The 17,292-nt window shown below is 41.2% G+C and overlaps 1 protein-coding gene across 1 annotated transcript in view; it reads right to left on the bottom strand.

Annotated features, from left to right (window-relative positions):
* Positions 1-245: 245 nt before the first annotated feature.
* The window catches only part of DCX (doublecortin), a 107,893-nt gene continuing 90,846 nt past the window's right edge, over positions 246-17,292 (bottom strand). The window contains exons 7-8 of the mRNA XM_044235471.1: positions 17,025-17,027; positions 246-8,306 (exon numbers count right to left, since the gene is read on the bottom strand). Coding sequence (XP_044091406.1) covers positions 8,250-8,306; positions 17,025-17,027 — 60 coding nt within the window. The 3' untranslated portion in view covers positions 246-8,249. The remainder of the gene's footprint in view (positions 8,307-17,024; positions 17,028-17,292) is intronic.

Here is a 17,292-nt window from a genome sequence, read left to right as displayed (position 1 = left end):
TTTGATTCCCGCTCACTCTGGGAGATTGGGATCTTATATGGTGTAAATGTGCTGTGCTCTTAATTATGGCATTTCCATCATATATCGATAATCAGCTTCCCCATCTATATAATTAAGGGATCGGACTGATGAACATCGAAGTTTTCTTCCAGCTCAGACATTTTGGGGTTATATGAGCATTGGTTCAAGGTAAAAAAAAAAAAAAAAAAAAAAAAAAAAGAAAGAAAGACACTGTCAGCCAAAAATATTGAAATTGAATTTTATTTTTGGAAAATGGCATTACACACATCTTGCAAATGTACACAGAAATGAGAATGAGATGAAGAACAGAGCTCGAGAGCCAAAATGATTGCAAGAGCAGCTCTCCAGCCTCCTGGTATCGAATGCCGTGAAGCTGCAGCATTCACAGTTCACAACACATTACACACATGGGGAACTTCTCTAGACTTTGAAGTCCTCTAACCAAAGAAAGCCCTCATGAAATCATGGAGGGAGGGAGAGGGATATTAACAGGCACAGGAGATGAAAAAGGTCTGCTCCAGCTGGTTTTACATAAGCCTCATCAAACCTACCAGTCCAAGTGGGAACAGCAAACCAAAAAGGAGAGAGTGCTTTCATGGAACAGTACTTTAGAAACACAGTCAGAAAGCAAAGCTAGACATTGCCTGGGCAACCAGGGGCAATGCTTCTCTGTGCATGTCCTCATCTTTTATGGCTACAACTCTTCTATGGGGGCAGCTAAAAAGTCCCTAAGTTATCTGTTGTCCTTTTCTGTTTTTTTTTTTCCTTTCTTTCTTAATAAGTATGGCTCAATCAAGCAGAGCCTTGTGAGGTTTCCAAATACCTCAAAACTGCTGCAGGGGTAAAGGAACATCATTGTCCAATGTCTTTCAATTGCACACGATTCCGAGAACTCTTCAACTCCACTATGTAAGCAAATGGTCAAACACATTCTCGAGCTGCCACCGATTTTTTTTTTCATGCAAAGGGAAGTTGAGTGTTTGATCATAACGTCATTCCTTGAGAAATGGTCACTAGCTGCTGAAGAGAATGTTGAGAAATGCCTTTCCCCCCTTTTTGGCCTGCTTGTTCCTTGCTGACTTGACTTGGCAAAAGACATCGGCCCCCAAATCAGTTCTTTACAACTATGAGACACCTGGGAGCAGGGGAAGGGAGCGGGCAGGGAAGAAGGACCACAGGGAAGAATATATTTTTTTCAGAGGTTAAAATGAGTTATTTAAGAAACGGGATGTATAATACCATGCATTTACTCTCCAAAGCTAGTCACTAGCAAGCTAACGCCTCTAATACTACAACCACCAATTACAGCTGTTTTTGCTACACTTACTGAGTTCTAACTACAGCAATAGGGCAGAAAGGGTGGGCTGTTTCCATTTTTAACTTTCTCCCTTTGAAAATGGCCATAAAAGCGTTTTCTGTACAAGTTTAATGGCACAAAAAGGTGACCCGAACCTTTTTTTTTTTTAAAGAACTTACCACACATGAGAAATGCAAACTTCAATCAAAACATGCATTAGTTGTATACAAGTCATAAGGGATCATTGGCTTCAAGCTGCAATATATTGCAGGACCATACATGGGAGACGTTTTGGTATAACTTCTTACTTGCTCAAATCCCTTTAAGAGAAGTTATAAAGAAAAGCCATCAGAAAGGGCATTCCATATGGCATTGCCAAGCCATGACGTCCCCAAGGGCTGTGTACCCTGTGGAATAAATTAGCACCTACAAGCTGACTTCTTGAGGCCCACTGATTACTCTATGTGGACTGCCTGCACAGGGATGCGAACAGCTGGAGTTAAGAATAAACGTTTAGGTGAATTTAGTAATAGAAGGACAAGTAGATATCAATTGAGTGAATGTTTTGTTCTGTGGTAGGGGTTTGTTCATTACCCTTTCCATTAAATCAACCACAACTGCCTATCAGTTTAGCTAAAACAGTTCAACAGTTGGCAAACCCCAAACATAAGGTTGTTACAGACAATTTAATGTATCAAGGGGTAGAACTTGAACCCAGTTGCTCCACCCCACACCCAACGCCCCCAGCCGGCCAAACCAAATGACAGCAGAGATGACCTGTGGTCTCTCATGATATTATATTGCAGCTTTTAAAACTATGAGCAAAGCAAATGAAATCAGTTAATAGTATTTAGCTGATAAGAATCCATGGGTGGACTTTTCTGTTCAGCTGATTATTTCTCTGAGCACACTTCACTGCTCCACAAAATGGCAGACTAAAAAAGAACCACAGAGTGCTCTGTACAGTGCTTGGAAGGCAAAGACCCAAAGATACATGAGCTGTAAGGAAACTGCTTATAAAGATCTGCTTTGGGGAATGGCAACTGAAAATGGAGAACAAAGAGCCAGGATCAGATTGATTTCAACCACCATACTTCTGACTGGACTGGGGTACGATCAGCGCTGGTCAAGTCCAGAAATAACTTCACATCACCAAGGCAAAACTTCAGGGTTAAGAAGAGGTATGTGCCCAATACCTAGACATGGAGGAAGGAAGGAATAAAATGGGAGACAACAAACAAGAGAGGGAATTGCAGAGGACAAGAGATGGGCATTTGTACTCTGAAAGAAGAGAGTGATAAGAGAGTATAAAAATGAGAGCAATTCTAATGAACTAGAGAGAGAAAGACAAGACAAAGAAATACACAGGGGAGGGAGACATTGGCAAAAAGACATTGCTTCCTAGGTTATTATTAACCCAGAAATGAGAAGTTTCCAAGCCCCCACTTGTGCCTTAGTTCACAAGGTGTTTGCTCTGACTTCCACTGTGCCACCTAATCTCTCCCCACTGGGCTGTCCCTTCTAATCAGGAGCAAGAAGATGCTTTAATTCCCAAGGTGAATTCTATATCCCCCACCCCCCGTCCCAGGCATCTAAGGTAAGACGAGATTGCATCTGATTCCAGAAGATGTCAAAGTGTAGGCAGTTAGAAGCAGGTTCCAGAGTCTTGTCCTGTGATAGCCAGTGTCACACCACCTGGGCCAAAGTGGGAGGTCTGCATGGATCTTTAATGAGAAACAAGCAGGAAACAATAGCAACATCAAGTGGTTGAATGTCAAGGCCACACTACTTCTTTGGGGATGGAGGTAAGCTCTGGGAACCAGGATGGGAGAGACAGAGGAAAAAGTCTCTTTTTCCTGAAGAAATAGAAGAATAAAATTGGGAATTCACTTTTAAGAAATGAATGGCCTGTGTTGTCTTGGTCCATAATCACAGCCTTTAGGGCAATCCACTGAATATTAACAGCACTACACTGGGTCTAGGTCACCAAGAGCCAAAGAGTCTATTGGAGATATCTCTCCCCCGCCAGAAGGTAGCCATGGGGAATCAATGCAGTATTCTTGCTCCACGTGGCCACACAGATAAGGAAGAGGAAACACCATAAGGAATCACAGAATGTTCCATTGAACAATACTACATAAGAGATTTCCTTCCTAGGGCAATGGCAGAAGTGTGACAGCTCTCTTGCTACATAAGAGGTCTCAGATCACTTCTGGCATATCGATGTCTGGGACTTCATTCTCTCTGGATTCCAGGTCCCAAAACATAGGACCCTTGATGTCCCCTCATCTCATATGAGCTTCAAAATACTGACAGTTTACTGATAAAACCAGCCTAGGCCTAAGAGCCAAATCCCTGGATGCCATAAGGACAATGCATGATTGTGGCCTGGCCTTGGAGATTCAAGTGGCCCTTTGTGGCCAAGAAGAGGTTCCAAAGACCTGCTTCAAAAAATAAATCTCCAATGCCTTTTAGTCTCCATAGTGACTTGGGTAGCAAAAGAGGCCATTCAAACCCCACTGTCCTGGGGCAGCTATCCAGAGATGTATATTGGCATAGATGTTTTGGAGGTAGGCTGATCTCTGAAAACACTCTCATCAGTGTGCTAGAGCTCCTCTGGGGTACATGGGCATGCTTGTTCCCTTGTCCCAGGGAGATGTGTTTTTTTAAAAAAAGAAAAGCTACTTAGAACCATATCTGAGGGGGATTGAGGGCATGTCCTGCCATTATTAAAGGGACTAAAGAAGTAGATGTCATTTTGTCTAAGGCAAGCACTGCATTGCTGCTCTAAGACTTGGGCTGGTTGATTCAAAGAAGGATCAAGGGGGCTCAGACCCCTTATATTTTCCTTCTTCTTAGAACTATACATCCACTTTAAGGTTCCTTGGTTCCTTCCAATTGGGGAGGAGAAACAGGAAGAAGAGAGAACTTCCTGAGAAGCAGGGTAAGCCCAGAAGGAAGTCTCTTGGACCTGAACTAATGAATAACCCTTCAATCCCAGAAGGAGACTTACTAGGAGCCAAACCACGGGTTCAGACCTTGCTGCCCTGGTTTCTGCCATGGAAGGCCACAGGAGCAAGAAGCACACACAAGAAGGTAAGTATGGCATGTAGAGCACAGAGCTTGCTTTTTAGTGCAAACGCAAGGAGCCAATGTTTACCACCAGCTGAGGTGAATTTTAGTTATGAAGCCCCTTGCTTATACCTGGAAATTATCCCCATTGGGGCAGGATGGCTATGGGAACATTGTGGATGAGAACCACCACAGCAAGACCAGGTTATTCTCTCTAGCTAGCCTCTCTCCCATATTTTAAAAGAAATCATTGCCAGTGAATGGCAGCCACAGTCATTCAAAAAATACTGAAAAGCCATTTCGGAAATTTATGGGGAACAAAGCTATGGTTCTAGTTCTTCCTTCCTTTCCCTGCTCTAGGAACAAGAATTATTTCCCTCAGCCTCTGAAGAGCCAGCCAATAAGAGATGTGATGAGGTGAACTGACGGGGAAAAATCAGCCTTCCTCCATTTCAGCTGGACAGGGCAGGAGCTCAGAGAGCCAAGGGCTCCTCAAGGTGGGACAGTGATCCTCTGTGTTGGGTGGACAAGGTCAGGCACCTCATTGTTCCTGTGGGTCCTCAATGCCTCCTCCTCCTTTGGGGACATCTGCAGTCCATGTGGATGGGAACCATGTGAACACAGGGAGAAAGAGCCGTATGAGATTGCTGTGTGGATTCCCCACTGAGCCCAGGGCAGCAGCATATGGCTCCAAGATGCAACATGACCCTGGGAAAGAATTCTCAGTAGTCTCATGGAAGGCAATACAGTTCAGTGGGAAAAGGCTCTGGAACAAGAGCCAATAGATGTGGGTTCTAATCCCAGCCCTGCCCCTAGCCAGCTGTGTGACCTTGGGGAATTTACCTCTGCATCTCGTTCCTGGCCTGAAAAGGAGGAATTTGGAGTAGGTCATGTGATCCTAAGGTTCCTTCCAGCTAGAAAGCTCTATGATTCAATCTAGGCTAATACTAAAGTCCTTAAGGACACAAAGCAGTCATGCTAATGGCTATCCTTTCCAAAACAGTGAAGAGAAAAGGAAATTTTCTCTCAATTTACCCCTAGTTAACACTACTTAAGAAGTTGTTCAGCCCAGCCCCATATATACATTTTCCCCTTCTTTGTCCCTATTTCTATTTCTGTAAGGGAAAAAAATCAGGAGGTAGGAACAAGCAACAGATGGATTGTGTGTGTGTGTGCGTGCGTGCGCGTGGGCATACACGTGCGTAAAAGAGGAAGGGAGGATAGGGGAGTGGTGGTAGATGTTTGCTGAATGACTTGATATTTGCTGAGTGTGCAGAAGGTAATACAATGGGACTTTAGTGGTAAAACCGGATTGGGCAAAATCTGGCATGAATGACAAGAGTGAAGGCGCACAGTTATGATTTTTTCTTCTGCTTTGAAAATAGGCTAATTTAAAATGCAATCGTTAAAGGCTTAGATTTTGGAACAAGACCAAGCCCCCTGAAGTGGCAGTACAGAAATGTTCTCTTATAATTGATTAAAAGAAAGATGGAAAATCTACTTTTATGATTGAAGATTGTTGGATCAAAGGTCACTCTCAGGAGAATGTGTCCATTTAGTACACCTGCCACCAGCGAGGAAATGCTCAAGAAGGTAGCACAGGGCCCAGGATAGGAGAGAATCTAAACTCCTCTGATCTTGCTCCTCACCAGCCTGTCCGTTAGTGGCCTCAGCCTCTGTCTCATCTTAAATGGAAGGAACTGGGCTAAATGAGATCTAAAGAGAGTAGAATCTTTGGGGGTCTGGCCTGAAGATTAAAAATAGACCTGCTACTCTCTCTACACTGCCCCTTCCCCCCTCCTCACCATCCCAAGTACCAGTTTTTCCCAATTAACTACAAATTGTTCTGGGAGGCACTAAGGAAAAACCTTGAGCTTCCAGAAGAAAGTAGGGAGTAAAGAAAATGGGCTCTGGTTTCCAATAGGCCTACACATAAAGGAGAGAGGCAAAGAAAGATTCTCATGATTTGGGGTTCTTTGGTGACCCATTGAACCAGGAATCAGTATTATTATCATCAGGACTTTTCTTGAGCCAAAGATATTTCTTGTAGCTAAGGTCCTCTGAAGCTTGTCTAGAGGTATCTGAGCTACCCCTTACGCCACCAAGTTCCCTTCCACATCAGCAATGCCACCAAGTTGCCACGGATCCGGGGTATCCTGCAGTATCTCCCAGTTCTGAAGCCACTGAGTTTACACACACACACATACGCACACACCTCCCAAGCTCGTTCCAGTTCAAGAGGAGGAACAACTACAACTCCCTCGGGAACCAAACCACAGCTTGGCTTTGAGTGCTGCCCCTCACACACTATCCGAACAATTACAAAGAAATGAGGGGAAAAAAATCTTCATATCTGCTAAAAGCAAACACAGAACTGGCATGCATGGCTTTCCCTTAAATTTAGTCATCTTTGCCGTTATGGGCTATGGTTACAGACAAAAAGCAGTGTTATGAACCGGTACCTCAAAGACTGAGAGCTATTTCGAATGATCAGTCCTTAGTAAAGAGAAATCCTTTCTAGCGTGAAAGACAAGTGAAAGGTCTCTGTGTCTTCAGTATGAAATATCAGGATCGCAGATAAAAAAGACTTGCTGAAAATATGCCGTAACATTTCCCTTAAAATATAATTAGAATGTCTGGTCCACGTTGAAATTATTAATGTAAGCATAACTGTTATAAAGTTATCAAAAGACTGATTCTATTGAATTGGCCTCTGCTACTCATTTTTTTTTTTTCCTCCCGGAGGTTTCTGTTTGGCAGTGACAGCATGATTTCTAAACTATGTTATTCTTCTGCATTTTTTTTTTGGTAAATTTTCTGCATGTGTTTTTTAGACAAAAGAAAAATCACCAGTTTATAAAAAAGGAGCCCGAAGAGTTTGCTCCCGAAGTACAGACACGAAGTTTTATAAAAAGGATATTGGTTTTCTTGCTATAAAAAGCGACCAAAAGGTGTCAGACCTGAAAACAAATTCTCACAGTGTTTTCAGTGTTGGCTGTTTACAAGGCATTCAATAGAACAGAGACAGATGGATACCATACAGTTTGTGTAATAACTCGCTATGTTAGACAGCCTCCTAGAGGAATCGGGCATACGAAGTCCCTCACCGCCAACCCTTAATTGCTTATTGATTCCAAATTGCCCCACTGGAGAGCTCGACAAGAAATTTGCTGTGCTTTAGAAATGCTACCGAAACGCCGACAGCGTTTCTCAATTCTGCCTAGTCTCATTTTCACTTGCCCTGCACCGGGGTCCTAAGCATCTGCTGTCAGAATTACAAATTGCTGGTGTTTCTCCCCCTTGACAGCCAGAACTGGTGCTAGACGACAAACTGGGGGCTCAGTCGGGAGTGAAGAGCAAGGCTGGGGAGCTGCCTTGCCACCCTCCCAGGATCTTCCAGCATTCTTGAGATCAGGAGACAAGGGGCGCTTGTGTTTGTCACTCTTGGATTTGCCAATGAGTTTCTTTCCCACATACGCATTTTAAGGGCTATGTATGTAAACAACCCTCTACAGAAGGAAGACTGTCGTGTATGAGCAAAGTGAGACGGGGGAGAAATAACGCAGGCGCCTAAGTTTTCAATAGAAAGGTCATGGACTAGCACATTTTGCATCCCCGGAAAGTTACCCCGAAGAATGGTTAATTGATCTATCTCTTATAATTGGTAACTGTGGATCAGTGGCCCAGAGGAGAAATCACAGGAACATAAACCCAACATATTACAGTGTGTTTTTAAAAGTAAAAACAATGACAAATAAAAATTTGAAAGCACCAATAGCCCTGTTGGACCCTTGAGCAGAAGTACCCTATTGTAACGGTGAGTTTGGATTTGTACTCTGGACTCCGAACATTCTCTTCTTCACATGGAATCACCAAGTGAGTCCGAGTCATCCAAGGACAGAGGCAGGTACAGATCCTGTAAGAAGATAAGAGGTAAAGTTAACTCCTTTTCTTGACATACGGGGCTCTGAAATGGGCAACATCAGATGACTGGTTTTTTTTAATTAGTATTTTATCTAATTTTTATTTTGAACTAAAGACAGATTCAGAGGAAGCTGAAGTATCAGGAGGAATACTTGTGCTGATGTACCCTTCACTCAACTTCCCCCAGTGGTAACATCTTGCCATTTTCCATGCACTTGTGTTGCACGAATGTGTGCATAGTTGTATGCAATTTTACCATGTGTGTATTTGTGTGCCCATAGCCACAGCTGAGATACAGACCTGTACCCTCATCAATGGGCTCCCTCACACTGCCCCAGTTAGAGCTATAGAGCCCCATCTCCCACATCTAAACCCCCCATGGCAACCAATGATCTGTTTCCCATCTCTACAGTTTTGTCATACCGAGACTATTATATAAATGGAACCATACGGTATGTAACCTTTCAGGACTGGCCTTTCCCATTTAGCATAATTCTCTAGGGATTCATGCAAGTTGTTGCACATGTCAGCAGGTTCATTCCTTTATATTGCTGACAGCATTCCATGGTGCCATTATGCCACAGTTTGGTTAACTATTCACCCATCGAAGGGCATTGCGGGCTATTACAACTTAAGCTTGCTCTAAAAATTCTTTTTATTTTTATAAATTTTTTTATTTTTTATAAACATATATTTTTATCCCCAGGGGTACGGGGCTTAAGTGGGTAGGAGAAGAATAAATAAAAATTCTTATATAGGTTTTTGTATTAACATAAGTTTACGTTTCTCTGGGATAAATGCTCAAGAGTACCACTGCTGAGTCGTACGGCCATTGCACATTAAGTTTGTAAAGACTGCAGTATTGTTTTCCAGAGTGGGGGTACTCTTTACTTTCTCATCAGACAAGTATTAGGGATCCAGTTTATCTACATCCTCGCCAGTATTTGGTGTTTTCTCTCCTTTTTATTTATCTAATCTTGGGGGTTTTAAGTGGTATCTCATTACAGTTTTAATTTGAATTTTCCTGGTGGTTACTGGATTGAACAACTTCTCATATTGTCTGTTATTTGCTTATTTCTCAGAGTATGAGCAGGGGGTGGAACAGGGAGAAGGAGAGAATCTCAAGCAGACTCCACGCTGAGGAGGGAGCCTGACAAGGAGCTCGATCTCACTATCCCGAGACCCGACCTGAGCTAAAAACAAGAGTCAGACACTTAACCAACTGGGTCACCCAGGCACCCCTCTTCAGATCTTTTGTTCATTTTCTAACTTGTTTTTTTTTTCTTTTTTTCTTTCTTACTGTTGAGTTTTAAGATGTTTTTATCTTCTATGTATGTCTTTGACTAGTTATGTGGCTTACAACTATTTTCTCCCATTCTGTAGCTTGTCTTTCCATACCTTTTGCGTGGTCTTCGACAAAGCAAAAGTTTTTAATTTTGATGAGGTCCAGTTTATTATTCTTTTTATTTTATAGATGATACTTTTGTTGTCAAACCTGAGAACTCTCTGCTTAGCCAAAGATTACAAGATCTTCTCCTAGGTTTCCTTTTTACCTCTTTTACACTTATATCTATTGTCCATTTTTTAAGTTAATTTCTTTTTTTCTTTTTAGAGTTAATTTCTGCATAAGACATGAGGTTTAAGTTAGGGGTCATTTTTTTGTTCTATGGATATTCAATGTTCCAGCACCACTTATTGAAAAGGCTATCTTTCCTCTTTTGATTGAATCTGCGCCCTTGTCAAAAATCAGTTGTGAATATATGTGTCAGTTCATCTCAGGCTCCCAGAGAACTGCCAGGTCCTGAACAAATGCTTACCCGAGAAAATGTACCCCATCTGCCTACTTGCACCAGGAATTATAGTCCATGGCTCCAATACTGCCCAAGACTTGTCTACATCTTGAGGAGATGGAAAGAAGACATGGCATTGGTTTTTCCCACTGTCATCAGAGCTGTATTTGGAGATACTTGTGATTCCTCTTGGACATACTTCACCCATAATCTTAATCAGCGATTTTCAAATCTCTGTCTCTGTCTCTCTCTTAATATCTCTCTCTCTCTTCTCCTTCTAAGTCCTCTATTTAAATGAGATTTTGTTTGGGGACCCAATACATAAAATAAATACAAGTGTAGCTGTTGTAGTTGAATCAGACATTGGGGGGGCAGAATCTCACCCATCTCCAAATGAAGCAGTTTGAAAACCACTGTTATCATTCTCATTATCAGCAAGATACTAAAGGGAACCAAAACATTTAGGGTCAACTCTGGATATTTAAGAGATCCTTCTTGATGTTTTAAAAAAGATTTTTTTTTTTTTTTGCTTAGAAGGAAGGGGTAAGAAAAAAGAAAATTTTTAGGCAGCTTCAATGGAAACAAACAAAGTATATTCAGAAACCTGAGCTTTTAGTCCTGGAATTAGTACTACTATGACATTGAACAAGTCTTTGAACCTTGGTGTCTTCATCAAGAAAATTCAGTATTGGAAAGGCGATATGTAAAGTCTCCCACCTCTTTGACTGTTATTTAGGACACTCAAGGGACTACAATCATTAAAAAAAAAAAACAAAAGAAAGGCAAGTATAGCAAATAGACTCACTTCTCACCAACCCGGCTTCCCTTCATGGTAAATCAGGGGCTCACAAACTTTTTTGTAAAAGGCTAGATAATAAATATTTTGTGCTTTCTTTGCTGGTCACATATGGTCTCTGTCATGCAGTCTTGTTTGTTTGTACTTTGTTTTACAACTCTTTAAAGATATTAAAAAACATTTCTTTTTTCATATTGGGGGGCCATCCCCAAACAACGAGGTCATTGGCACCCTTGTTCTAAACTACCAAACACAGTCTCTTATAAAACTGATAAACAGGAAGTGCAAGGCTGAGGAAACAATAGAAGTTTAACAAAAACTTGTAAAATTGAACTTGGGCAAAGTGGTATACAATCTGGTCACATCTCTGAAGGGATTTTGCCTCTCTTGTACTTGAATAAAGTGAAAATTGAATGTAGTCAAAAGTATCTTCGAGCTCTAGACTTCCAGAATGGCAAAGAAAGACTCTTTGAAAATCTGCTCCAACAGTGACACTGGAAAAATTTTTAAAACCAACATTTTCAGAACTCTGGAAATTAACAAAAAGCTTTCAGTAATCTGAAGAGTGTTTATTCAAGAAAAATGGCTGAATATAAGAATACCAAAATTTGTAGTGCTTTAGCTTATTCTCCTTCCCTTCTCTCTCTCCCCAACTCCAAGATAGCTTTGAAAGCCAACAGCCTCCCAATTCCAGTATCCGGAAAACAGCAAACTAGTAGTGAGATGGTGCAGAATGAATTAAGAGCCCCCCCCCCAAAATAAAGCCCCATTCATAGAGAATTGTCACTATTTGGCCTGTTTGGTAGTCCTTGGAAACTCCCATTCATACACTCTTTATTTGACCTAATGCAGAGCACACTCACTGTGAGCCGCCTTTTCAGATGTTTAAAATCACAGCTTCCTAAAGAAGAGGAAACTGTTGGGGCAAATGAAGCTGCTCCAAACATTAAAAGGAAAAGCTAGAGAATTAGTGTCCATAGGAGAGTTTGAAAAGTTCCAACATATTCGCATGCTCCCAGGAATCTCTGTGACATGGCACATTTTCAAGACTGGGTGTATTCTGAGAAAAGACCTAAGAAGGTCCTAATCTCTCATCTCTGGTTGGCCTTGAGGCCCTGCACAAGCAGCAAACGAAGGCTAAGGCAAAATTATAAACTGCCTGGAAGAGCATTGAAATCATGCCCCAACACACACACACACAGACACATACACACACACACAGAGCATCTAAGCCAAGGCAGGGAGCCTTATTGGATCAAGGCATTTAAGGAAATCTAGTAAAATTTTCTTTCAAGAATGAAGGAGAAAACAAGACATTCTCAGATAAACAGGGCATTCATTGCTAGCAGACATATCCAAGAAATACTAAAGAGAAGCTTTCAGGGGGGAAATGAAAGGACAATGGACAGTAATTCAAATCCACATAAAGAAAGAACACTTGATAAAGGTAAATACAGAGGTAAATACAAAAGACACAAGTTTATTTTTGTAACTCTTCTCTTCTATTATCCAGTTCAAAAGACAACTGCATGGAATGGTAATTATATATGGGTGCTGATGGACTTATTATGCATAAAGAGGTAATTTGTATGTTAATAGGAGCCTAAAAGGAGGGGAAGGGAGGAGGGTCAAGTCCATACTATAGTAACTATTTTTATATTCAATTGAAATTAAGTTGATATTTATTTCAAAATAGATTGCACTAAGATGTCAATTGTACTCTCCAGGGTAGCCACAAACATAACTCAAAATTAGTTAAAAAACAAACAAACAAACAAGGAGATTAAAATTGTACATTAGAAAAAACATCTAACACAAAAAAGAGCAAAAATTGAAGAATAAGGGAACCAAAAAACATAAGACATGTAGAAAATAACAAAATGGCAGATGTAATTTCTACCTTATCAGTAATTACATTAAACATAAATAGAATAAGCAACCAAATTAAAAGGTAGAGGTTAGCAGAATGAATTTTAAAAACAAAAAGCAAACAAACAAACAAAAACCATGATCTAGCTCTCTGCTGCCTGAAAGAGACATAATTCAAAGACATACATAGGTTGAATGCAAAAGGATGGAAAAAGACTTATCATGCAGATAGTAATCAAAAGAGAGCTAGAGAGGCTATTCTAATAACAGGGGGAGAAAAAGCTGAACAACTCAAGAGAGCAGGCCAAATAAACTCCCAAGCTGCCCCATTCATTTGGGAAGGTAGCAGTGGAAGGTGTTGGGGCAGGTCAAAATTCTCAGAAGGACGGATAAGGGCAGAAATGCATAGGACAAAGACAAAATAAGAAGCAATGCAGTATGGGAGACCTGTATCCCAGGCCTATCCTGGCTATTTAACTTCCCCTTACAGGGTCTTTGCTTCTCTATCTGTAAGTTGGGGAAGATGCAAACTAGAAGATCTTTCAGTTTCCTTCTGGTCCTAAAATTCTCTAGGTCAGATCATTGCACTTTGTTTTTTATTAGTTAGACCAAAGCAAGAGAAATGAGCTAGACACTGCCAAGTTCATGAACTCCTTGGGAATTTTAAGGGTCTTTTCATTATGGAGGCCACTTTGAGTCCCACCACACTGAACCCTGGGTTTCAGCATTCACCCTTGCTCTTGATTATTCATGTAACAGAACCTTCATTGTGGTTGGTTGGCTGGTGGAAATAATTATAGGAGAAGATTATTTCAGGCTTATATTTCAGAGGAAGGCCTAGGGGTAGAATCAGAAGGAAACTGCTCTTGTAGCTGCTATGACTTGGGATGGATAAAGTGAGAGTCAGGCTGTGGAAGGAATCCATAGGGTTAGGCTTGGGAATGAACTTCTGTAAGTCTGTCCTCCATCCACTTATTTGATATTCAAAAGATATTTTCTTGTGTGGGTAGAACAATGTTCAGGAAAAGGAATTATCTCAACTCTGTGTTTTTGTTGATCGATATGTAGAAATACAGAAACACACATATTGCTTAACAATACAAATAATTTGCACCTGAAATTCATTTGCTGAGTCCCCTGGAGCCCTACGGAACAAAATGTTTGTAACAAATACAGCTGTGCTGGCGATACTATTGCGTTAGAGAAAACAAAATATTGGTTTCTGGTCCAAGGAGCTTATAGTCCAAAGGAAGTCAGAGAGGAGTTTTGAGAAACCTGGCTTCTGGTTTGGGTTTGCTTTTTCCCAAATGTGCCCTGCACTTTTCTGATGGTGTGGCTTTGTTCTTGTTGATTTATTATTATTATTATTATTTTTAATGATGGCATGCCCATTCTCTTCACCAGCCATCAAAAGCCTACCCAGGCTTCAGTGCCCCACTTAAATGTCACCTAGTCTGCAAAACTTTCCCCATCTCCCACTGTCTCCCAGGCAGAGGACTTTCCCACCCTTTTGTCCGTTCTTGATCACTCTACCAAAATCCACTTAGAGTGGTGTCCGTGATTTAAGGATCAGTACCCTGCTTTATTCATCAAACTATCTCTCCAAGCACTTACAGGACAACAGAGAGAAGGTCTAGAAACATAGTGGAAAATGTGTATTTAAATAATGTTAGTTATATTTTCAAATAATATGTCCAATGTATTTCCCTCCGATCTCTGGATAACTTTGCAAGCCAAATGCCTCCACATTAAAGGCATGAGTGCAATCACTGATCTAGAAAACATTTTTATAAACAAGAGGGCTTCCCTATATTTCTAGGCTTTTCAAACATCTTTAATGTGCTGCCTTCTCCAAATTGCTGAACCATACTAGGATTGTCTTTGCCCTCGGCACCCCCCTTTCCTCATTTCTAAAATGGAAATGCCACCTGCCTTATCTCTGTCACAGTGTTATCACAAGGGTAAATAGGAAAATGTGCAAAAGGATAAAGCAGTATGGGAATGCACAATGTTGTTCTCATTAACTATCCAAGGACTTACTTTGTGTCCATATTGTAGCACTTGAGTATGCGGACTTTGGCTAACCCCCTCACAGCTGCATTAAAGAAGATTCTCCATGAGCTGCTTAAGAGGGGAAGCCAAGAGGCTGATTACAGCTTAGGGCCCTGCCACAGCCATCAAAAGTTACCAAAGGGATGCTGGGACTTCAAGTTTGTTTCCAACTGCGCAGGAGGAAAGTTATGGCCTCAGCCACCTGCTTCCTGTCTCCACCATGACTCACACCTTTCAGGTCCACTTGGATTGGAGTTCAAATGAGAACTGCTTGGGCCCACTGCCCAAGGACCTTGATGGTGCTAACTAAGGCTCAGGTAACTATGTAAAAGGAGGAGCAAGAAGCTGAGTCCTGAGGCCCAGGAGGACTAAGCCAAGGTCATGACATTTTTAGCTTATTCAGAAAAAACAGTTCACCCTGCATCATTAGTAGGGTTAAGTATGAGGCTGTTGCCTCTGGATTGGATATACTAAGAGAGACACGACATTACTTCTATGACAATTCTGCTCCAAAGGTGTCATATGGACTTAATCACAAGGAAACATCAGACACATCTAAATCAAAGGACATTCTACCAAAGAACTGGGCTGTACTCTCCATTTCTATAATGCACCATCAAAATGAAAGACTGAAGAACTTTTCTAGATTAAAGAAGACCAAAAAGACATAAAAGCCACAGATGATGTGTGGTTCTGGATTAGATCCTGGACCAGAAAAAGGATGTTTCTGGGGCAATTGATAAAGTTTGAGTATGGGCTTTGGAGCATATAATAGTGTCTTACCAGTGCAAATTTCCTGATTTTGATCACTGTGCTATTGTCAGGACTGAAAATATCCTTATTGTTAGGAAATACATGTAAGCATTTAGAGGTAAAAGGGTATGATGTCTTCAACTTAGTCTCAAATGGTTAAAAAAAATGGTGAAGCGTGTGTGTGTGTGTGTGTGTGTGGTGTGGAGAGAGAGAACACAAAAAAATAAAGTAAATGGGGCAAAAATCTAAACAACTGGTCAATCTGTGCAAAGAGTATACAGGACTTCTTTATATATTTCCTGCAAATCTTACATAAATTTAAAATGATAGAGGAAGAAGTTAAAAAGTTAGTAAAAAGTGTACCAAAATCCAAATAGTTTTTAAAAGTTTGCTTTTAAATCATATAGGAAATCATATAATATTTATTTGCTTATTTGCTTTAAATTATAGGAAATCATATAATGTTTACTTGCTTCACTGTCATAAAAAAGAGTCCTTTAAAAAATAAAAGTATACACTGAAAATCCCACAGTGAGTCTCTGACGGTGCTGCCACCTATATAGCTTGTTCTTCAGTGGTTAAATTGGTTTGTAGAATTGAGTCAAAAGAAAATGAAACACCCACACAAAGTTTGCAAACCCAACCAGGAGAAACAGTTTAACAATGCCAGCACTCACCTCAACAGGCTTATGGACAATGGATCCTCAGCCTAAATGAACTGAACATGTCAATTGTTAAGCTGAACGACTCAAGAGAGCAGGCCAAATAAAGGCCCAACTGCCCCGTTCATTTAGGAAGGTGCCAATGGAAGGTGCTGGGGAAGATCAGTCTTCTCAGAAAAACAGCAAGGACATAAATGCATAGGGCAAAGACACAGCAGCTTCTGCTAGAGAGTGGAACAGTCGAAGTAGGCTACTCCTCATCTTGGAGTGTCCATCTTAACAAGCTTTGCCCAGAAGAATAACTGAGTAGTTTTCATCCATGCTACAACCTCTAGGTAACACTAGCCATACAAACAGTGCAGCAGATCGTCCTCTGGGGAAACCAAATAGCTGAGCAGGACAATTAGAAGGTTCTGGTCAGGGTCAGTGCCAGAACTGAAACATTACAGGAATGGAACAGGAAGTAGGGACAGTGGAACAGGTAATGGTCGGATTAACCAGGAAATAAAATCCTAATGTAGAGAAATGAAAATGGATGTTGGGCCGTAGTGTCCTATTACATGTTTAACAATTGATTTTCTGGGGGAAAAAACAACAGCCTTGATGTGTAGTGTGTGCTGATTTCTGTGATGCAAATATTCCCATCACGGCTGAGTTCTAGGTACCAACATGGCGTCACTGAACACAGAGCAGGGAAGGGAGGTGCACAATCAGCTCTCATGAGCTTACATGAACTGGCTCGGGCATACTGGTGGCAGTAACCTGGGCACCAGTCCTATGTCTACTACCACCTAGCAGTGTCACCCTAGTCACTTAACCCTCCTGGAGCTTCATTTCCTCACCTGCAAAAGGTCAACCTCACAAGATGATTGAGAGAATCAAATGACAGTAATTTATCTTTATCTAAATCCTCTTTCAGCTCTGAACATCAGTGGTTCCATGATGGAACTGGCCACACTCATGGCCTTTTGCCTTTTCCATCTCATTTTGAGTCTTATGAGCAGGGAGAAGACAAAAGAATTCTAGAGGAAGCTGCTCCAGAGTGTGGCTGTCTGA

This window comes from Neovison vison, chromosome X (genome assembly GCF_020171115.1).
Source record: "Neovison vison isolate M4711 chromosome X, ASM_NN_V1, whole genome shotgun sequence".
Classification (NCBI taxonomy): domain Eukaryota; kingdom Metazoa; phylum Chordata; class Mammalia; order Carnivora; family Mustelidae; genus Neogale; species Neogale vison.
The sequence above is the reverse complement of the archived record's forward strand: the minus strand, read 5'-3'. Positions and strand labels throughout refer to the sequence as shown.